Below are 23,504 nucleotides of genomic sequence, written 5' to 3' on the forward strand. Positions count from 1 at the left end.
TATTTCTCCCTATATAAAAATATATGTGTCTACATACTGTATGTATATGTTTTTTTATTTTTATTTTATATACTGTATATACTCGAGTATAAGCCGAGGTACCTAATTTTAACACAAAAAAACTGTGAAAATCTATTGACTTGAGTATAAGCCTAGAGGAAATGCATTGGGCACAGCCTACCCAGTATGTAGCCAACCAGCCCCCAGTATATAGCCAGCCAGCACATGTCCCCCAGTATATAGCCAGCAGCCACTGTCCCTAGTATATAGGCAGCAGCTTATGTACCTCAGTTTATAGCAAGCAGCCCCCTAGTATGTAGCCAGCCCCTTCCTCCTAATATGTAGCCAGTCCCTGCCCACTAGTGTGTAGCCAGCACCCCCCTAGTATATAGCCAGGGCATGCCCCCTTGTATATAGTCAGTAGCCCACTACTATATAGTGTAAATCCAGCCCATGTCCCTCAGCATATAGCCAGCAGCCCCTGTTATATAGCCAGCCTATGTCCCTAGTATATAGCCAGAGCCCCCTAGTATATAGCCCGGGCCTGCCCCCTTCTATATAGCCAGTGCCTGACCCCTAGTATAATAGCCAGCTCCTGCCCCCTAGTATATATCTAGTACCTGTCCCCTAGTAGTAGCCCACTAGTATATAGCCAGCAGCCCCCTAATGTAAAGCCAGCCCATGTCCCTCAGTATATAGCCAGCAGACCCCTAGTATATAACCAGGACCTGCCCCCTTGTATATAGCCATCGCCTGCCCCCTAGTATAATAGCCAGCTCCTGCCCCCTACTATATAGCCAGCAGCCCCATGTGCCAAGTATGCCCAGCCTATATAAAAAAAACAACTCTTTACTCACCTTTCTGATGCCCCCGCAGGTCCTATTCTGTCTTCTTAAGCACCGGCTCTGGGTCCCCGGCTGCTGCATCGCAAATGATGATGTCAAAGTGTGTGCCGATGGTGGTGTACACATTATGATGTAAGCAAGTGGCTGAGGTTTTTTTTTTCAAAGACTCGAGTATAAGCCGAAGTAAAGTTTTTCAGCACATTTTTTTCAGCACATGTAAACCATTCCTTCAATTTCTGCAATTAAAACTGCTAAAAATTTTAAGGAAATAGTTCATCAAATTCTACCTTTAAACTAAAATTACTGTCTTGTTTGTGTTGTCGATAATCCAGTCATACTTTTTTATAAATCTTCTTATCCTCAATACCCTTGAAGAAACTATGCAAATTACACTGAAGTCCTCCAGGCCTTGGCTCCTCTACCTTCCACTGCACTTCAGCCCACTAGACAATGTCATTTGGCTCCTTGTTCCGGTAGTGAATCTTCTCCCTTGGACCTGCACTGAAGTGCAGCGAGGGGTCATAGATAGTTGGGCACATTTACTTACCTGTCCGACGGAGTTTAAAAGAAAGTGCATTGCCTGACGATAATGCACTGTGCCGCGATTCACTAAGATCGTGCGCTTGATATCCTGCATGTGTCGCTTCCCCGCTCAGGTCCGACAGAGTTCAGCATCTTTTTAGTTGTGCATGTAAGTGCATTGTCTTGTGACACAATTTGAAAGTGAAATCCCGCGCTCAGTCCGAATCAGTCGGATCGTCCCACGGCACCCCCCAATATGTGTCGCATGGAAGCCAGTGCGCCAAAAACCAAGCACGACAGCGCAAACACCGGTTAAATACCTGTCCATGGCGAACAGTCCGACGAAAGTGTGATCCGTGACCCTTAGTAAATAAGCCCCCATCTAAGCCTGGATCTAATTTAATCTGAATATTTTTTTTACTAGTTTATTGATCACATCAGCAATTTTAGTTTGGAAGGTAGAATTCCATGAAAGATTCCCTTTAAATTTGTGTCAGTTTGAATTGCAAAAATGGAACGTATGTGTGTCCCAATGTAATATAGATTTAATATAGTTAGGTCCTTAAATATTTGGACAGAGACAACATTCTTCAAATTTTGGTTCCCAACACCAACTATAAGTCTGTAATTTTAGTTTGGGGGCGGGGGTACAATTCCATGAAAGATTCCATCTAATTAGTTATAAAATGTGCCAAAATTAGTGATAAAGTTCAAAAAGCGCTGTATTGTACAGCTTTATTAATATGTCCAATTTCACATAAAATTGTCTCCTGTCTGTGCCAGGCACCCAACTAGAATGTGTAGTTTATAGTACTAGACTTCTATTTGAGAAAGTGACTCCCCTAAGTGATAAGGTGGCCCCCTAAGCCTCTTGAGCCTGGTTGAGACCAAACCGACTGTAACCCATCCAGTTACTCCCCTTTTCTTAACCACAATAACATCCATAACATCCCAAATGCAAGTGGACATAACTCCAAACCAGGCATAGAACAGAAACCTCTTCCAGGTAGGTAAAAAATGGTAGGGAAAATGTTGCCAACATTTTATGCAAAGGTTATCACTAGTGATGAGCGGACACATCAGGTCCGTCCAGGGGTGCAACTACAGCAGTAGAAGCCATAGTGGCTCCTCTGGGGCCCACAGTGTCAGGGGGCCGCAGCATCCAACCTGACAAACTAAAGAATGTGCACCATTATTTACATACTATGCTGCACATTGTACAGCAGAGGACATCTTCCCCAGTACACAACATGAATCGGCAGCTCAGAAAAGAAATGTTCTGGGACAGGACAGCAGAATGACAGGACTAGGGATGTCTCATTTCTAATTCCTGCCCTCTACTTCCCCATGTGGTAAGCAGCTACTGGGACAGATCTGTCTAAGTGTATTAATGTATACATCAGTGCATAAATGTGTACAAATAGGTACAAATAGGTAGTCTGCTATAGGGTCCTGTCCTGGGTCCCTCAGATTCCTGAATCTGAAAGGGTAGGGGACCCTCATTCAGAAGTCTGCTATAGCGTCCTGTCCTGGGTTCCTCAGATTCCTGAATCTGAAAGGTTAGGGGGCCCTCATTCAGAAGTCTGCTATAGGGTCGTGTCCTGGATCCCTCAGATTCCTGAATCTGAAAGGTTAGGGGGCCCTCATTCAGAAGTCTGCTATAGGGTCGTGTCCTGGATCCCTCAGATTCCTGAATCTGAAAGGTTAGGGGGCCCTCATTCAGAAGTCTGCTATAGGGTCGTGTCCTGGATCCCTCAGATTCCTGAATCTGAAAGGGTAGGGGACCCTCATTCAGAAGTCTGCTATAGCGTCCTGTCCTGGGTCCCTCAGATTCCTGAATCTGAAAGGTTAGGGGGCCCTCATTCAGAAGTCTGCTATTATAACACCCTACAAAATCAGATCCAACGAGATAACTCTGTTGCCAGAACAACCCCCCCCCCCCCTTTGTGCAGGCTCCATCCCCAAAGTTGTTAGTTTTCTCTCTTATTATTATTACTGTATCTATGTTCTGTTTTATTAAAGTTAATGGAACTTAGCAGACTAAAAGGAAAAAAAAAAAAAAGTGGATCCATTTCTAACTACGCATTAGAGACTGTGACAAAGTAGGATAAATGGATGGACCCATTCCAGATAACCCAAATTTAGCTGAACATTAATAAAGATTAGTGATGAGCGAGTATACTCGTCCGAGCTTGATGCTCGGTCGAGTATTAGCATACTCGGACCGGCTCGTTGCTCGGACGAGTATTTGCCCTGCTCGATAACGAGCATTTAATTAAAAAAAAAGAAGTGAAGAACAATAAAAAAATACAAGTAAAACATTTAATTTAATCGTTTAATTGAAGAAAACAGTGAAATAACACAGTGCAGAATAGATTGCAGATGTTCGGGAACATCTGCGATCTGTTCCGGAGACACGCGTGCAGAACGGTGTTCTCCGCAATAGTATTTGAAGAACAATATGTGTGAAGAATACATTGCAGATGTTTGGCAACATCTGCAAGTTGTTCTCTACACATATTGCTCTTCAAATACTATTGCGGAGAACACCTTTCTGCACGGGTGTCTCCGGAGCAGATCGCAGATGTCCCGGAGACACGCGTGCAGAACGGTGTTCTCCGCAATAGTATTTGAAGAACAATATGTGTGAAGAACAACTTGCAGATGTTTCCAAACATCTGCAAGTTGTTCTCTACACATATTGTTCTTCAAATACTATTGTGGAGAACACCGTTCTGCACGCGTGTCTCCGGAACAGATCGCAGATGTTCCCGAACATCTGCAATCTGTTCTGCACTGTGTTATTTCACTGTGCTCGGTCAGTTTGTAATTTTACTGAAAAATGCTCGGGTCTCCCATTGATTTCAATGGGGCTCGTTACTCGAAACGAGCACTCGAGCATCGGGAAATGTTCGGTTCGAGTAACGAGCACCCGAGCATTTTAGTGCTCGCTCATCTCTAATAAAGATCTACCTAATGTAAAAAAAAAAAAAAAAAAAAAAAAAGAAGTCTGCTATAGGGTCGTGTCCTGGATCCCTCAGATTCCTGAATCTGCACCTGAATCTCAGATCACGGACAAGCAGCCAGTGCTTGCACCGCTAAAAGTTGTTTACTCTTTAAATGTGTCCTCTCACCCACCTGTGTTATGAATGCCATGGGAAAAGCTTTCACCACTCTGAATGTGATGTCACAGGGGGTGACAATCCTAAGAAGTATTTGCCCGCAGCATGTAAAGGATAATGCCGGTTACCAGTGGGGGAGTGAACTCAAAACAGACTTCCGACTCGAGTTTGTGCTCTGCGGACCAGACCCCCCAAAGTTTGGTACAAACCTGAACATTGCAGTTCATGTCAGCTCATCACAAGTTATCACACAAAATCCAGTATAAATTATTCAAGACACTAACCAATGACAATGAAACATAGAAAACATATAAAAAGTGGTTACTAAAGTAATTTACATATTTATATAATAAAAACAGAATCATTTGTTTAATTGCACTTTTATGTTGCAGAACGAAAAAGATCTGAAACCACTTTGAACGACTCCAACTCTTTGTATCTTTTAATAGTCATCACTCAAAAAAATTCTGGTTCAATTTGATTCTTTCATTTAGAATTCATAAGCAATAAGTTAGTTGGTCTCTCTACTGTCAAGTGGGCCGTCCAGAGCTGCCTGTCTAGGTTTCGGACAACCCCCCTTACAGTAGTGAGAATGTTCAATGGGGACTTGAGGAAATATATCCACTGCATAGTAATGAGAGGATTGACACCTATGATTTCATGGAAGAGCTGGTCAAGATCATGAAAATTCCTCAAAACAAACAGTAAAACACTCAATCTATTTCCCATGTCATATTTTTGTCAACATGCATTCAACAGTTAAAAAAAAATAATTTGTGAAATACCTGAGCATTGGAAGTACTGTCTGCTTGTCTGGTGGACCGAGCTGAATAGGGAAAGTGATGGTGAACCCGTGCAGGAGGTCTAAAAGCAGAAAACAAAGAAATTATGTATTGAACAAGATACAGTCAAGGGAAACACTAGAAGAGTCAAAAATGTAAATACATTTTTTAAAAATCACTGTCCTCAGGAAGGAGGAAAAAGTGGGAAAATAATGATGATAACTCCGAGACTCAATGCAGTATGCTGGTAAGGAGCCAGGTATATACTTTTATCTACTTGTAAAAGTTGGAAACAGTAATGTTAATTATAAAAGCAGATTGGAGATTAGTATTGAAAAGGCTATGGGAACCTGTCATTTAGTGAAAATGTGAAATCTGATAACAGGTTCCCTTTAAATTTACATTTCCAACTCTGCTTCTGGGTTAAATGGTCACTAAATTAAAGTTCCCTTTTCTGCACTTACTTTGGCTCTTATACTTGCTTTCCTCATAATCTGATAAAATAATCTCTACTAGAGTCAATCTTTATGGATAAATGGATTTTAAACTCATTGTGGTGCCATGTAACTAATAATGTAAAGGGGAGGGGGAGAAGTGAGTCACAGCAGCTAGATCTACACCCACCAGTACATAAAGGAAATCTACCATAAAAATCCTTCATGATAAACCGGGGACACTTACTCATAGCTCCAGGCACCGTGACTGTGGTAATCTTCTTATATTTGGTATATATGGCCTCCTTCCTTTTAAAATAAACTTTTAAATTATACTAATGAGCCAGAAGTTTTTGGGGAGCTGCTACCAGAGCCCATCGTGCTGTAGCTTCACTGGCTGTTACACAATTTCACCCTATACCCTGCTCTCTCAGCACTCCCCCCTTTCTATGTCTGATGTTATCTCACACAGTCAGAGAGGGAAAGAGCTGCTTCTACAGAGTAATAACTTGTGAAGCTGCAGCATGGAGGGGCTTTGGTAATGCCCCTAGAGCTTCTAACTCATTAACATAATTTTTTAAGTTGATTTTAAAAGGAAGGAGGCCATAAGAAGATATAAGTAGATTACCAGAGTCACAGTGCCTGGATCTGGAAGTAAGGGTCCCTGCTTTATCATTATGAAGTTTAACGGCTTCCCGCCGAGGCCCTTTTTCGTTTCTGTGCTTGCATTTTTTACTTCCCACCTTCAAAAACCCATAACTTTTTTATTTTTCCATGTAAAGAGCTGTATGAAGGCTTGTTTTCTGCATAACAAATTATGTTTCATAGTGACGGTATTTAATATTCCAAGCCATGTACTGGAAAGCGGGAAAAAAATTCTGAATGCAGTGAAGTTCGTGAAAAAACACATTTGCACATTTATTGTGGTCTTCGATCTTACAGCTTTCACTGTGAGCCCCAAATTACATGTCTACTTCATTCTTTGGGTCAGTGCAAACATGGGGCTACCAAATTTATATACCATATATACTCAAGTATAAGCCTAGTTTTTCAGCACAAAAAAATGTGTTGAAAACCCAAACTCGGCTTATACTGGGGTAAAAAAAAATATAGGTTTTACCAGGGTTTTGTAGTAAAATTAGGAGCCTCGGCTTATACTTGGGTCGGCTTATACTCGAGTATGTACAGTAGTTTGTATAATGTTTTCATACATTTACTTACTGTACAAAAAAAATTGCCATCTTCTGGCGCTAATAATGTTTTTAGAATTTGTGCTGTGGGACGGTGTCATTTTTTGTGACTTTTGATGACGTTTTCAATGCTACCTTTTAAGGACTGTACAGCCTTTTATTGAATATTTTTATACTTTTCAATTACGGGGTTAAATGCCGGAAATAACCAATATTATATTTTGATAGATCAGATATTTTGGGATGTGGTGATACCTAACATATTTATGATTTTTACTGTTTATTTATATTTACATGAGTTTTAGGGAATGGGGAATTATTTAAATTTCTTTTTTTACTTTTTTTCAGTATTAACCCTAGGTTGTCTGATTAATCCTACCATATATTGCAATACTACAGTATGACAGTACCCGAGAGAAGAGCTTCTAGGATAAAAAGATGTCACCAGAAAACATGTCACTCTTCATGTACACCCACTGGACTACTGATTTTACAAAAATCGTTGACCGCTAAGGTACACTTTGTGTGTTAGTACCAGAGGAAGACAGAAAAAATATCCAGTATGAATTTTGAGTCATTAGTTGTGATATAAAAATAACCATCTTCAATTCATCAGGGCACAGAAAAGGCGACTGGCATGGCAACTACCAATCTGTTTTCCTGTTCCTGTGCTCAGCATGATGCCAATCAAGCTTGGCAATGGCAGTCTAGCTCCTCAGACTAAAAAATCTTGGAAGGTAAAGTTTCTCCTTGCAGAGCCCCAGCTGGTGTAGGAAGATTTTCAAGCCATGTCCACTGGGAAATATTCCAAATATTCCATACATGAACATTGCTGGTATGACTCCTTACACTGACTAGGGGAATACAAGGAGAGACATTTCCATGAAGAATTGCTACATGTGAGGAATCAGACAACCAGAAACCTACCACTGTATGGATGGGAATCTACAGATGGGTGTCTCTGGTTTGGTTGCTATGTCTTAATGCTCATGAATGAGTTGGACATTGAGTTATCGGGATCCATGGTTGACCATTGTTAAACCACAGTCAGTTCAATGCTTTCAGACAGCACATTCCTAAAACAGATATTAGAGGAGTAATATGCAAATATGTTTTCCAGGGTAAGATAAGTTTCTTTTATTTTCTGACTTCAATTGATATTACCTGAGTAAAGTGCCTCCCCCCCCCCCTTCTTCAATGAAATCTAACAAGATTGGTGTCAAACATTTGTGCGTGCTACATTTGTGCTGGTTTGTGCAGCAGAAATTTTTGTTTGTGCCGCAATTTTTTTTAAAGATATTAATAAAAGTTTCCAGAGGTCATCATAGGTCAACCGCCCCCCCAGACATTACCCAAAACAAATAAAACTGTTGCCAATCAATTCTGCAACATTTGTGCTTGTTTGTGCAGCTCAAATTTTTGTTGCTTTTGCTTTGAAGATATTAACAAAATTGTAAAGGTAAAAATGGTGAGCCAGCACCCCACATTAACCGAATCAAACAAAACTGGTGTCAAATGTTTGTGCTACATTTGTGTTGGTTTGTGCAGGAACAATTTTAATTTCTGCTGCTATCATTATAATGGTATCTTTAGGTATTTATGTATATTAAGGTGTTTAGCGTGAACTACTAAAAAAATCAAACCTAGTGACGCTTCTCTGGTTTGATCAACAGAGGGAGCCAGCTAACATTGTACTTTAGAAGGAATTAACTCTCATGACCTCTGGAAAAAAAAATATCAATACATTAAAAACAATAGCAGCACAAATGAAAAATTTTGCTGCACAAAACACCACAAACGTAGCACAAATGTTTTACACCAGTTTTGTTTGATTCGGTTTATGTATGTGTGTGGGGGGATGGGACTGGCTGACCTTTTGACCTTTACTATTTTGTTAATATCTTCAAAACAAAACCAGCACAAACAAAATTTTGAGCAGAAAAAAGACAGCACAAAACGTAGTTGATTTGATTGGTACCAGTTTTTTAATTTGGGTAATGTGGGGTTTTTGATGGTAGATTTCCTTATAGGGACAATGTATCATGAGATTCTTCAAGATGTTAACATTGATTTGTACTGATCTTCTACATTAGGACGCTATGACCTACAATCATCAGCTTGTACCGATCGCCGATGAAATATTTAGTTTTATATAACATAAAATAATTGTTTCATTTTTTTTACTATTATATTTTTGTTTATGAGTCATAGGCAATTCTGAATGTGTCATTGTGTAAATCAACAAGATTACATATAATTAAAATAGCTTCACTATTAATTTTAGCAGACAGATTGTAAAGAATTGTTCTACCGCCTTCTAAACAATACAAATCTTGATTATAATTATTCCCAAAATATATCCCATGTTGTTGAACCTATCCTTTAAGCTTACTCTGCGCTCACCAGATTAGCAGATATAATACTTAAGGCTTTGGAGATTACACTACATTTTCTGTGCAGGAAACACTGTAGCAAATTGTAGAATCAATATGACGTGTGTATACAGTATATTGTAGATGTTGGATGCATGAAGGTTAAGCCAACATCTGCAACTGCTACACATCCACTCTCGGCTCAGTTAAATGTGTACGTAGTAAGGTGTTGCCAGGCATAAGCAAGAACAAATAAGATTGGGCATATTAAAACCCATCTGTCTGATCCTGAACATTTATATATATATACAATCTATATGGAGGAGTATCCCCTAAACTAATCTTATCTATACAACCAGGTCAAGATTTGTGTTGGGTTCATTTCTTGCAAATCCAATACAGATAAAAATATTGAAAAAAAATCAGGTTTTCCAACTGCCCAGAAAGTAGCTAGCTGAAGCCTCCCTACTGGCCAAAAAAGAGAGCTACAAAAATGAGTTCCTCCCCTAAGCTTTGTAAAGTAGAGGAGATGTCCAATCCCACATTAAAATTTTCGAATGCAATATTACATTCTACCTGTAGTGACCACTGTAAGAAAAACACACGGAAAGAAACTACTGAAATCCTCAGTTCTAAGTTGGGTCAATATTAGTGATGAGTGGACCCAAACCTATGGAAATTCGACTAACTGACTAATGCCACCAGCAAAGCCAGCTGCGGCATCTAAATTCTGGTGGCGCATGTGCACCGCTATTTTTCCAAGGACGGTCACATTCCCTGTGACATCATCAAACAGAACCTCAATGATGATGGAGGAAAGGAGACAGAGACACAGGGACTCACCACACCCTGCTGGCAGGGAGCCAAGGAATGTGAAATAACGTTTTATAAAGTACTGAAATGATTCAGAATGCTGATTTAGCCATTTTAGAATCACCACAGCTTAGGCAATTGGGACCTGTCACCAGCTAAAAATTACATTCCTGGTGACAGGTTCACTTTAACTAAGGCAGTTCCTTCTACATTCATGTCTGACTTTCAAGAAGTCTAGCGATATGACATAGGATAATAGCCAAACCTGTAAGTCTCTTACAAACGGAATAGATACAGATAACTGTAGACAACAATGTTTTGCTGTTTCTCACCCTGAAAACCATATTTGCATATTCGTCATCCAGCTGTAACTTGATGAGCCACATGGTCGGCCTCTGTAAAATGGTTCGGCAGATCTATCAAACTAACAACGTTATGGTAATGCTGGAGAGCCGCCAGATGAATGAATATGTGATGGCGGCGGTGGCCTGGTTAACGCACGTGCTGCCATGTGATAGTGTGAAAAATGCTGGAAGATGAAGTGATGTATGGAATGTATAATGATATATGGCCGCGTAATCTCGGCGCTAGTAAATCAAATTGGTCACTCTTTGCATACGTTTCCGGGTAATATACACTCTCTGTTGTTTTTCACACAGAAAGGTAATTTAAGGGTCCTTTGATCTATGAATGACAAAATATAAAATCCCAGTCTGGATGCTATTGTTTATGAGAGATAATTTCTCTATATAGCCGTAGACGTGACACATGTGATTAGTGATGTGTCTCCAAAGCAACGGCTTATATACAATGTGACTGTTATACGGAATCTATTATAATAAAATTTTAATATATATTAGACTTAATATACAGCTATTCACTGGAATTCTATTCTTATTTTTCTGGTATTTTTTGATAAAATCTACATACTAATTTAAAGCTGAAATGATAATAGATGGGAAGAATAACAGGTAAAGTGTAACTTATATTTTCTTTCATTTTTATATATTCGTACATGCAACTATCAGAATATTTTAAATTAGAGATGAGCCATTGTATGCATTGGTTCCTTGGTTTGGTGTGAATCTGGCAATTTTCAGATGACACGCGAAGCCAAATCTTTGAAATGGCATGTAGTCATTCAATAGAGAGGTTCATAGGGTGAGCAAAAATGAAAAAATTCTGGAAATGAGATTTCTGTGTTTTATAGGACTTAAGGGGGTTGCAGAACAATTTACAGGAAAATCAGATAAACATAGATTCAAACTGAATTGATTTAGACTCAAACCAAATATTTTGTAAAATGTGGCAAAGCTTCAATTAATCAATTCTTGGAGGATTCACTAATCTCTGTTTGTAATATATCCTATCACAATAAATGGTTCTTTTTCCATGTACTAGGGTCCTTTCCTGCTCAAATTAATTATTAAATCAGTAATTAAAGACTGTAAATAGTTAGGAGTGGACCCTTCCAGGTTTGGGATTGTCAAGCGAAAGTTTAGTACTGGAACTCAAATCCCAACCCGAATACCCGCCAGTAACTGCCAGGACTAATCACGGGTTTTAAGCCTTCATTTGCTTTTGGCAAAGCTGTGACGTCATTGAGAAGCAACAATCTTGGGAAAATCTTAAGCTTTGATGGTGGCATTTAATCGGTTAAAACCCACGATCGGGGCAAGCAGCGAACACCGGTGTTGCCCGTGGAGTAGAACCAAAATGCCAAACTTGGGGACAGCAAGATTTTAGCAATGAACTTAGCAGTTAAAGGGGTTGTCTGACTTAATTAAAAAAAAAAAATCTATGTGTATGTACCTACTCTGGTGTCCCCTGTCTCCATCACCGCCGTCCCCACATGCTGACAACTTACACCTACCTGGCACCCCCATCCGTCCCCTATCCTGGTGCTGTATCAGGCACTGGCACAGGGGACGGGTGGGTATGTCATATAGACCGAAGTTTCAGAGCCTAGCACCCAGCCCCGTAAACAAACAGAGGCATGGCCGCAAAGGACGGCGGCGCAGGTGTTGGGAGCGCTAGAGAAGGTAAGCACACTTTTATTTTTTTTACAGCTCCCCCCTCCCAGGCCACCTCTAGATTTTTTTATTAAGTCGCACAACCTCTTTCAGGAGGAACACTTACAAGTAAGTAGATTTTTTTCTACTAGATCTCATACAAAACTGACAGTACATTTACAAGTTATCGATAATCGTATTCCGTAAAAAAAGAGACGAGACATGAGCTCATCTATTAGTCGATTACTACATTCAATATGAATCTGCTGATTTTAAAGTACTGAATTGAATCTAAATACAGGCAGTCCCCAGGGTACGTATGTAGGTTCTGTAGGTTTATTCTTAAGTTGAAATTGTTTGTAAGTCAGAACTGTATATTTTATCATTGTAAACCCAGCCAAATTTTTTTTGGTCTCTGTGACAATTGTATTTTCAAAATGCTGGATAGTCATAAGAACCAGGATTAACAATAAATCTTCATTACAGACACCTGTGATAACTGTTATAGATGATTATTGTAGCCTAAGGCTAAAGTGCAGTAAGTTACCAACATCCAGAGGTCCGTTTGTAACTTGGGGTCGCCTGTAAATCAGGTGTTCTTAAGTAGGGGACCGTCTGTATTTTCTCATTCACAGGTAAATCTTGTATATAGGATAAAAACAGAATTCCATTAAAATGTCCATTTCAATTGATTTTTTATGCTTAATATTCTTCTTCTTTTGTGCTTTGTCTTTTAGACATCCATTATTATTATTTTTTGTGTAAACAATAAAAAGATAAATGGGATACGACTATTTTATCAAAAACCTGTGGTTTATATAGGTAAATTTAGGTTAAGGTTAAGTCTATAAAGGTATAAATTTAAGGACCAAATAGATTCGGACCCAAATCGAATCTTACAAATAATTTGGCTAAGCTTCAGTAAAGCAAATCTTGAATGATTCGCTCATCTCTACAGGAAACAAATTACAGGCTTGCCCAAATTTCAAAAATTGATAACAAGAACTCCTTCTCCCTCATTCTCCTCCCTACACATTAACCTCTTCATACTATAGCGCGCCCCCTAAAAACCCTTTTCCGCCAAAATCAATAGGTTGTTTTGTGACTATAGGTGAGTCGTCCAATATTCTCATTGAGCATTATCTAGTTTTTTGCTTCGGTATAATCCTGAAGGAGGCCTATCAGATGTCAAAAAATGAAGAAAGGAAAGGGAAGGCTGATTTTCTATTGATTTTTGGGAGAGCTCAATAGTAAAACTGGACAAGTGTGTTCCTGCTCTGACAATGTTCAGAAGTCATAGCACTTTCCTTTGGACTCAAGCTATGATGGCGCTCAATAGAAAGGTTCCTGCGTGCACTGGGTATCGATTCTAATAGCAGCATCGGTGCTGCCGAGCGCTCATGTCTGTGACACTTACATTTCAGCCAAGATCTGTGAAGCATCAAGGAAACTGACTTCAATGCACAAAGGGAATTCTCCTAAATAGCGTCATTCATGTGACACAGACGGCTTGGCCTAGATGCATAGTAAATACCTTCTCAGATTCATCCCCTTTATGAGATGTTTACATCAGTTATACGTGTACTTCTAGGGGTTTTACAATATACACATCTATCTATTTCTATATTTTATTTATTATTAAATAATTATGTATAAAATCTATTTATTCATTAACCACTGAATATTAATAATTAATACATTTTCTCTATCTATATACATAATTTTTTTTTAAAAAAAATGGAATATCAGGCAGCACTCCGGACTGAAGGTACAACTCAAAGATTACATTTTTTCTATATGTGACATTCGCTGTGAGCTAAATTCATCAAGGTTCATCAAGCTCCAAGGTTTGATGAAAGTATCTCACACCGAACCATCATTCATGGAATAGATTTTACGTTTGAATTGTATTCCTACAGTCTGAAGTGCTGCCTACTTTTCCAATTGTTGTCTATGAGAGGCTTGCCTAAACCTACGGATGTTTATCCATCTATGTATCTGTATTATCCATCTATCTATTCTATAATGTATGATGTATAATCTATATCTTTCTATTCCATAATTTGTTATCTATCAATATATATCTATCTATCTATCTACACTCTTTGGGTAAGAGTATTGGGATAGCACCCGCCTGAACCCTTTTTTTCCTGAAGGCTGTGCTGCAATTTTTGTTTGTTTATCTATCTATCTATCTATCTATCTATCTATCTATCTATCTATTCTATAATTTATTATCTATCAATCTATCTGCCTAATCATCTATCTATCTATCTATTCTATAATTTATTATCTATCTATCTATCTATCTATCTATCTACCTATTCTATAATTTATTATCTATCTATCTATTCTGAAATCTTTTATTTATGTATTTATTGGTCTATCAAATCAATAATCTATATAATCTATCAGTCAATGTATCCATCTATTTCTTGATTATCTGTTGTCTAATCTCATATCCATCTACTGTATCTATTGTCTGTCTTCTAGCATATCCAAGTGTTACTTCGCTGTCTTGTATTTTCCTATATTTTCTCCTTCCAATCCCCCCCCCCCCCATAATTTGGCTGCATATAATTAAACAGTGGCGCAGGCACACAATGTATGATAGCTGAAAATCATCCCTTAATGGCTCTTGCATAGAACATAAGAGCTAAGTACAGTATTCAAATGAGGTCATGCGGATTAGCTTCAAGGAAGTCACCAATAAGAAATAATAGGTTATGCTTGTTGAAAGCTTCCACTGAGTTTTTATTTGCAATTTTCCACATTGTCACCCCATGTCCTCATAACAAAGTGGAATATAATCAGTGCAGCTAAATACTGGGCATTATGTAGTTTGGACGTCATCTTCATTGGATCCACGTTGCCTTCGATCTGATATAGAAAAGTCCATCTTACATAACGGGTCTACTGGGGTGGGGGTTATCATATTAGAATTATGTTCTAGAGGTATTGGAAAAATATTTACTACTGTACCCGTATTTTAAATATTTGTAATTTTATTCTTTTGATGACCTTTTTTTTGAGTAAAGGATATAGAACATAACTTTATGGGGGCACATTTATCACAGCTTGCAGGGCAGAAATCAAGTCTGCAGATGTGATTTAGTTGTAGTTCCTGACGCAGAAGCTGAGAATTCTCCCTCATCTACGCAGTTGGATGGGGTATTGTTGCTATGGGCCTGTGCACTGCCTATAGCCTGCATCTGTTGAGGCACAGACTATGGCGCTATTCTATACCAGCTAAGCTGCGCTGCAAGCCTGCCCGATTTATCAGAAGACCTGAGCCTCCTGATAGATCCGGCAGGTGCTGGAGGTAGCATCATGGGCCGATCGATGACCCCCTATGTCTTCTGCTCCTCCATTTGCACAAAAGTGGAGAGGCTTTACCGAAAGCCTTTACCATCTATCCGAAAAACCTGTGTACTTTTTGATGAGGCCTGCCCCTCATCATACGTTCGTCTACACTGAAGTAATCTTTACTTCTCAGCTTTACACGTAACACTTGCACTTTATTGTTTGGTCATTGTTATTTTTGACTAGGTGTTGACTCTATGACTTCTATATGTACTTTGGCTTTATAATTGTAAATACATTAGTTGCTGCCCAGCACCATCCTGTACCCGTATCCTGTACTCATCGGTGTTTTATTAATTTTTTATGAATGTATATTTTTAATTAATTTTATCAGATTTTGTGTTTTGCTTTCCATTATGGCATGTTTTTCCTCTTTTTCTAGTTTGCTAAGTATAAATCTAGCTGAGAAGCCACATAATTTTAAACGTACAGAGCCTATGAGGTGCATTACGTTAAGTATTAAGTGTAACATTATTTTGTCCTATGTTTTGGTGTATCATCCTAAATTAGGCCCACATTGCACCAAGGCAACTGCGAGAACATACAGTAGGATCAGTCAGGCCTGACATCCTCATACACATGGCAGGCTCATACTCATACACATGACATCCTCGAACACATGGCAAGCTAATATCAGTAAAATCGTACCATATGCCTGACATCTAATGTGCACACATATTGACTGGTTTCATGGTTTCATTCCATTTTGGGGGGAAAAAAACAAGTATTGCACCATTCATTCCAAAAAAAGGGTATTTAGAAGGATATTCCATAAAGTCTAATAGATATGAGCCTCACATCTTGGTCTGGAGAATGAAGGACTCCAAATTGTTATCCGGATGTTTTCATTCCACCATATCCTGGCTGTAATTGAATGAGGTGGTCAAGATTATTATAGAAAATTTCTAGAAAACTGGGAGACAACTCATAAATGTCTTTTGTACTAATGTTCACAAGAAAGGAAAAGGAAGGCTATGGTCTATGGAGAGGAGAATAATAACTTGTCTAGAAGAGCTTAATTTTAAGGAGGATTTGGAATAGATCAAGGGAGTCCATGGATATATCCAACCATGGGTCAACAGGTTATTCCATTGTAGTTACTCTGTGATGCTATTATGACATCATACCTAAAAAGGACAAAAGCCTAGGACTAAAGTGGGTTCTTCCAGACTACATGAAAGAGCTTAGGTTTGTCTTGTCCCAAGTAAAGTCAGGGATGCCGGTCTTCTATAGCACACAGTACGTTCATACCTATATACCCAGCTTCCTTATATGCAATCATATAATTACAACACGCGGCATGATCCCACCGAGTAATGTCATTACTGTAGTTGGCAAACGATGTAATTAACCTTCCAATGCCACCGAAGAGCGAACAGTAGACCTGCGCTGATAATCCTCTCCGTATAAACAGATGTAAAGCAGGTTTATATTTTTTATGCAGAAAATTGAGCTGTATGTAAAACGCCTTCCTGAATGCATAATATCTCTGTAATGCAGACTTCAGGAAAGTGGTGTATTATGAACAATTTGTGATTGCGCCTCTCTACTGTATTTAAGATTAATACATATTCACAATGTACTTCTTTTATGATTTGAATGGAATCTCTGAGAAAATTCACATTTTTCTCCATCATGATTCGGGTCCGTCCGGGATTCATCAAGGTAGTTCCTCCGATGTCCACCAGGTGGCGCTGCTGCGCTGAAGTTCCCTGAAATGCACTAAAGTTCACGATCCTATCCTGGATGAAGGTGAGTGCAAGCTCCGCGACACAATTTCCTTTTTTAAATGCGGCGGTTTCTCCGAATCCGTTGGGTTTTCGTTTGGCCACGATTTCCGTCGCGTGCATGCCGGTGCCGATGCGCCACAATCCGATCCGTGTGCCAAAATCCCGGTGCAATTCAGGTACAATCAGCGCAAATCAAATCGGAAATATTCGGGTAACACGTCGGGAAAACGCGAATCGGGCCCTTAGTAAATGACCTCCCCCCCAGTATGTTAAACATGGGTGCAAGGTGAAGGGTGATGACAACATTTCATAATTTGTAGGAAAAAATGTTTCAAAAAAATTGATTACTAGATTTTGTGTTACTGCTCATGTATGTAACTTAATTAAAAAAGAAATATTACAGTATGATCTTACATTTCCCTCAATACACTGGTACAAATTACAAAAATACCCCTTCTATTTACATGTCTTTACATCAGATGTATCATTGCATAACATCACTGTGCCCATTGAGGTGGATGGGAGAAATGGTGAAAGGCAGAAATGTAAAGAATTCCAAGGAGCTTCAAGTATATAGGTCCTACATATTCTAAATGGCACTACCAACTTAGTGTCCACATGGAGATCTCCAGCCTTCCTTGTTTTTAGAAGCCACTAGTTTCACTCTAGGTAGACCAGGAGTTTTGACTTTATAAGTCCTACATATTCCAAATGGCAATACCAACTTAGTGTCCACATGGAGATCTCCAGCCTTCCTTGTTTTTAGAAGCCACTCATTTCACTCTAGGTAGACCAGGAACTTTGACTTTATATGTCCTACATATTCCAAATGGCAATACCAACTTAGTCTCCATATGGAGATCTCCAGGTTCTCTTGTTTTTAGAAGCCACTCTTTTTACTCTAGGTAGACCAGGAGCTTTGACTTTATAGGTCCTACATATTCCAAACGGCACTACCAACTTAGTGTCTACATGGAGATCTCCAGCTTCCCTTGTTTTTAGAAGCCACTCATTTCCCTCTAGGTAGACCAGGAGCTTTGACTTTATAGGTCCTACATATTCTGTATGGCACTACCAACTTAGTGTACACATGGAGTTCTCCAGCTTCCCTTATTCTTAGAAGCCACTCTTTAAACTCTAGGTAGACCAGGAGCTTTGACGTTATAGGTCCTACATATTCCAAATGGCCCTACCAACTTAGTGTCTACATGGAGATCTCCAGCTTCCCTTGGTTTTAGAAGCCACTCGTTTCACTCTAGGTAGACCAGGAGCTTTGACTTTATAGGTCCTACATATTCTAAATGGCACTACCAACTTAGTGTCCACATGGAGTTCTCCAGCTTCCCTTGTTTTTAGAAGCCACTAATTTCACTCTAGGTAGACCAGGAACTTTGACTTTATAGGTCCTACATACTCCAAATGGCTATACCAACTTAGTCTCCATATGGAGATCTCCAGCTTCCCTTGTTTTTAGAAGCCACTCCTTTTACTCTAGGTAGACCAGGAGTTTTGACTTTATAGTTTCTACTTATTCCAAATGGCACTACCAACTTAGTGTCTACATGGAGATCTCCAGCTTCCCTTGTTTTTAGAAGCCACTCATTTCACTCTAGGTAGACCAGGAGCTTTGACTTTATAGGTCCTACATATTCTGTATGGCACTACCAACTTAGTGTCCACATGGAGTTCTCCAGCTTCCCTTATTCTTAGAAGCCACTCGTTAAACTCTAGGTAGACCAGGAGCTTTGACGTTATAGGTCCTACATATTCCAAATGGCACTACCAACTTAGTGTCTACATGGAGATCTCCAGCTTCCCTTATTCTTAGAAGCCACTCATTTCACTCTTAGTAGACCAGGAGCTTTGGCTTTAAAGGTCCTACTCTTGCATGGGACTCTCTAGATCTTAGTAGCCACAGATACCATACCAATCTAGACACACCGGGGACTTCAGAGCATCACAAGCCATTATTCTTGGTCACATCTCAAAAAGATATTTTTACCCTTTAACCCCTTTTGTTGAAGGTTATACACATTTGCAATCTTTAATGTGCCATAATATGACTTAGAAGCTGTAACCTCCACTGTACACGGACTTTCTGCTGTTTAAGTGTATACACTGCTTTGGTTTCATGTATGGTTTCTAGCAGATGTTGGGTTATTTTAGGTCGCATTTCAACCCTGTTTTGTTTCTTATTTTCCCGAATTTCCTAGCGTGTAAGCATTCTACGCGGCAGATGCCTTTTCAGCAGATGTGCTAGCCTCTGTTTTTCTATGTGTGAAATGATTTTCTTATATTGTATTCTCTTTTTGTGTTTGTCTGGTACATTGTGAATTTATAATGGAAGTAACAACACCAACATTAATATATGAAAAATGATGTTCTTCCGGAGATAAATAAAATACTTGACAATACTGAAGTGTTTAGCATTTGCCATGTATTCAGTGTCAGTCGGCGGGCCACCATTTTATTAGGAAATTCTCTTCTAACCAGGCTGCTGAATAACATCCAATAGAGTCAAAACCATCACATCAGGAGACATGATACAAGTGAATTACTCACTGTCTGTCAACTATTAATACTATTCTACTATTAATATTTTTTTCCCCAGGAAATGCAAGGTATTGGATTCACAATTCAAAACATTGGGGCTCATTTACTAAGGGTCCGAACGCCGAACTTTTGTCGGCTTTCCCGAATATTTCCATTTTGTGCCGAATTGCCCCGGGATTTTGGCGCACACGATCAGATTTTGGTGCATCGTCCTGCACGAGACAGAAATCGGGGGGGGATCGGCCACGCCCCCTGATTTCTGTCGCGTGGCCTTCGGACATCCCAGCAGATTCGGACAAATCGTGGAATTTAAAAAAGGATTTGTGTCGCAAGATCGAGCGCTCTCATGCAACAGGAAGAAGCAGGTGAACTCCGGCGGAGCTTGGCGCAGCAGCAACACATACAGGAACTTGGACACACGATGTTAGTGAATTGCGCCGGACCCGAATTCTCGTCGGACAATGCACCGCGGGCTCGTGATAGGACCAGGTAAGTAAATCTGCCCCATTGTTTCCCCAAGTTGTCCTTTGTTGGTTGTCCACAAAGCCTTAGAAATACTGTTCAGCCTTCAAGGAACTGCCCAGCCATGACTTCAGAAATGTTACCTATCATTGATATTTATTGACATTCTCAAGATTAGCTGCAGTGTAAAATCACAGTGAAGATTACTTGTGCCGGGTTACTGGTTTTCGGACCATTTACAAAGGAGTAGAAATTTCCCTTCACCCAATAGTTGCCGCAAGGAAAGTTCAACTTAGCAGTAGACACAGACAGTAGAGTGCCCCTGTGTATGAACAATATAGGGGGCCCCTTTATATTCCATATCTTATAATATGAGATCATCCTTATGTCTATATAACAATCTATTAGTACTTGTCAGCCATGAACTTCATCAGTTTAGGTATTTACATACATTATAAGCTTGCGGCCATACATACATCCCCCATAGACGGCAATGCCACAAGGACCGATACGGTGCTGTGCCGTACCACTCCATACACGGACATGTCCTATCTTTCCCCGTGCTACGGTCTGTACCCAATGCATTTTTATTGAGAGGGGAGGGGTCACCCCTCCTCCTCTCCATGGCACTGGACGTATGCCCACCCGGCGGTAGACGTGCAGGCATACGTCAGTGTAAATGCAGCATAATAATGCCCAACTAAGCCCCGGTACATGCCCATTCTTATTGCTTAAACATTTAAATATTGAATTACACTTTTTTTGTAGGATGTTGGATGTCCAGATCTTCCTAGTAAGTTGGTAAGTATGTTGTAGGGTGAAAGCAGCCCCCATTATTTGACATTGGGCAGGTGCACTGGTTGCACCAATAGTCTTTCCCGGTTCACCTGCCTTTGGGCGAAAGTAATTTTCGTAACATCATTCCACTGTATACTTGGTTACACTTTTACTGAACAATACGATGTATGAATTAATTATTTCTGTCCACGGTTATTTAGATTTACTACATGCTTATTTATACCATACCAGTGTAATGAAACAGGCTGTGAAATATAATGAAATCTATCTTGTTGTGACAAAGAGAACATAATTCAGGATGAATAACTCACTGGCTTCAACCACTTCAAATAATTTAAGGGGAGTAACCACAGATATATTAATGTTTATAGGCAGAGTGGTAGCTCCATGTTAAGTAGAGTCGTCTCGAAGTACTTGAGTCCTCAACTTTTCTACAACCAGGGTAATATCTTCAATAAGATCTTGATATTGATAGTTTCCAGGTTTTATTCCCAGCCTTGAACAATTATGATCAATAGGAGAAATTTATTGAAGTGCTTGTCACTATTGATCCCCTTTCAACAGGTTGGGTGATAAATGTGTGATTAATGGGGCTCAAACACTCATAAATTCTGGAACAAGGGTCCTGAAAAGGCACAAAATCAGACTGAACTAAAGTGGAAGGTCTCACAATCTATATGGGAGGGGAGACGCTAGGTCAAGAAGTATAGCAGTGGGGCTTTTGTGTTTTGTAGGAAATTATTTTAGGTAACGTTTGAAGGCTTGGATTAAGGAGCAGTCTTTTAGGCTACAAGAAGACTTTAGGTGATATTCATTTGTCTCATAGACTCTAAATTAAGTAGAAATAAGAATTGTTAAGCACCACCCTATGGAAACATCAATGGAATGGCATTTCGGAAACCCCAATTGTTGACTTGGGGAGTAACTGCAATGTCCTCATTGATCATATATGCACCACCAACCACGTCAAGGAAATTCACGTTTGTGTATCATTAAAGGTGTTTTCCCACCAAAAAAGTTAGGCCGTATCCCCAGGATAACTTGCTGATCGGAAGGGGTCTCAGTGATGACTTGTGCGCGCCACTCGAAATCTCTGTCAATGTCATAGAGATTAAGGTAGCGTCTGGTCCACTCATTTCGTTGAGCAATGAGAAGTTTGACAGAGGTACTCCTGACCCTGTCGGACTCCCCGTTCTTGTGATCTGTGAGGGTGTCATAACTGGAGTCTCATTAACTTTGCTAATTAACTGTTTTATAGGAAACCATAATAGGATGAAGTATGTTTAATGGGATATAGTGATTTCCGCTAGGGATGAGTAGACCTGTACCACAATGTTTGGGTCCATGCTAGACATTGGGGACTTGAACCCGGACTTCAGCTTCAACTGATCGCGTGTGATAACACGTTAAATGCCACAGACAAAACCTCCAGTGACATTTAAATGGCGGAGGCACATTTTAAGTTTCTGTTGATTCAGGGAGTTATTCTGACTATTCCCTACTTTGAGCCAATCGGCATCAGCCTTGCAGGATATTTCTTTTGCCTTCCTCTGGATCAACACTGTATAATGTAGAATTAATAGATTGGACTTGATGGATTGATGTCTTTTTTTAACCTTATTTCCTATGATAATATGAACACCAATTGCGGGTATTAACTAGTGATGAACAGACCCGCCGCCACCATTTAAATACCAGCGGCCAGCATCGGTAAACTCCACAAAACCAAACCTGAACGGGTCCGCTCATCAGTACTCCCCACACAGCTTAGGTTAAGAGAGAAAAGATGCCCCAAACTATTAAGTCAAGAAAAATGATACCAGAATATGCTTAAAACTGCCAAAAAAAAGCTAAATATATGGATTGTAAAATATTCCCAGTAATAAACAGTCCCTGCGGTTGTAGTTAAGGACATTTGTGCTATTATTGTATTACTATTACTTCCAAATAATCTTCACATGTTCAATATCCGCTCATTTCTCTTGACCGCAGACATTGACACATAAGAAATGTTTTTTTTTTACATTTATTCTCTTTGTAAAAATACTTGAAACAGATTTTACAGCCCGGGTTGATAAGACTCCCATTTTATTCTGCATTCAGCAGCATTGCTTTCTACTGACAACTGTTGTGTCCTAAATGAATATGCAGCAAATGACCTTGTCATGGAAGGTTATGGTCCATTAAGAAAGCGACAAATTAAATTCTTCAAGGCGTCTGCTGGTGAAGCCTGCCAAGTTACAGAATATCAGTCAGAGCATCAATCCAGAGCCTATGTGCCGCGTATAACAACTACACCAGAGTCCAAATGTTCCCGGCAGCAATGCTGAGCTAAACTAACAGGCATTAAACAGGACCTTTCACATTAGGGGTTTTCGAACATAAAATTGGAAAACTTTCTAATCTATGTTATAAGGGTGAAAAGTGTATAAATTGGGAAATTTCCTTAAAGTAAAATGTCGGTCTTTATGTAAATGAGATGATTCACAGGCGAGAGCCGTCTGCT

At 39.6% G+C, this 23,504-nt stretch overlaps 1 protein-coding gene across 14 annotated transcripts in view; it reads right to left on the minus strand.

The window, feature by feature from the left end:
- MYT1L (myelin transcription factor 1 like) overlaps window positions 1–23,504 on the minus strand; it is a 325,893-nt gene that overhangs the window by 148,017 nt on the left and 154,372 nt on the right. For all 14 annotated transcript variants that reach the window (XM_072143494.1, XM_072143493.1, XM_072143492.1 and 11 more), the window contains one exon: window positions 5,275–5,353. Coding sequence is in view for 8 of the 14 variants with exons in the window: in XM_072143497.1 (XP_071999598.1) it covers window positions 5,275–5,353 (79 nt within the window). In the remaining 6 variants the exon portion in view is untranslated. The remainder of the gene's footprint in view (window positions 1–5,274; window positions 5,354–23,504) is intronic.

This window comes from Engystomops pustulosus, chromosome 3 (assembly GCF_040894005.1).
Source record: "Engystomops pustulosus chromosome 3, aEngPut4.maternal, whole genome shotgun sequence".
In the NCBI taxonomy this organism is placed as follows: domain Eukaryota; kingdom Metazoa; phylum Chordata; class Amphibia; order Anura; family Leptodactylidae; genus Engystomops; species Engystomops pustulosus.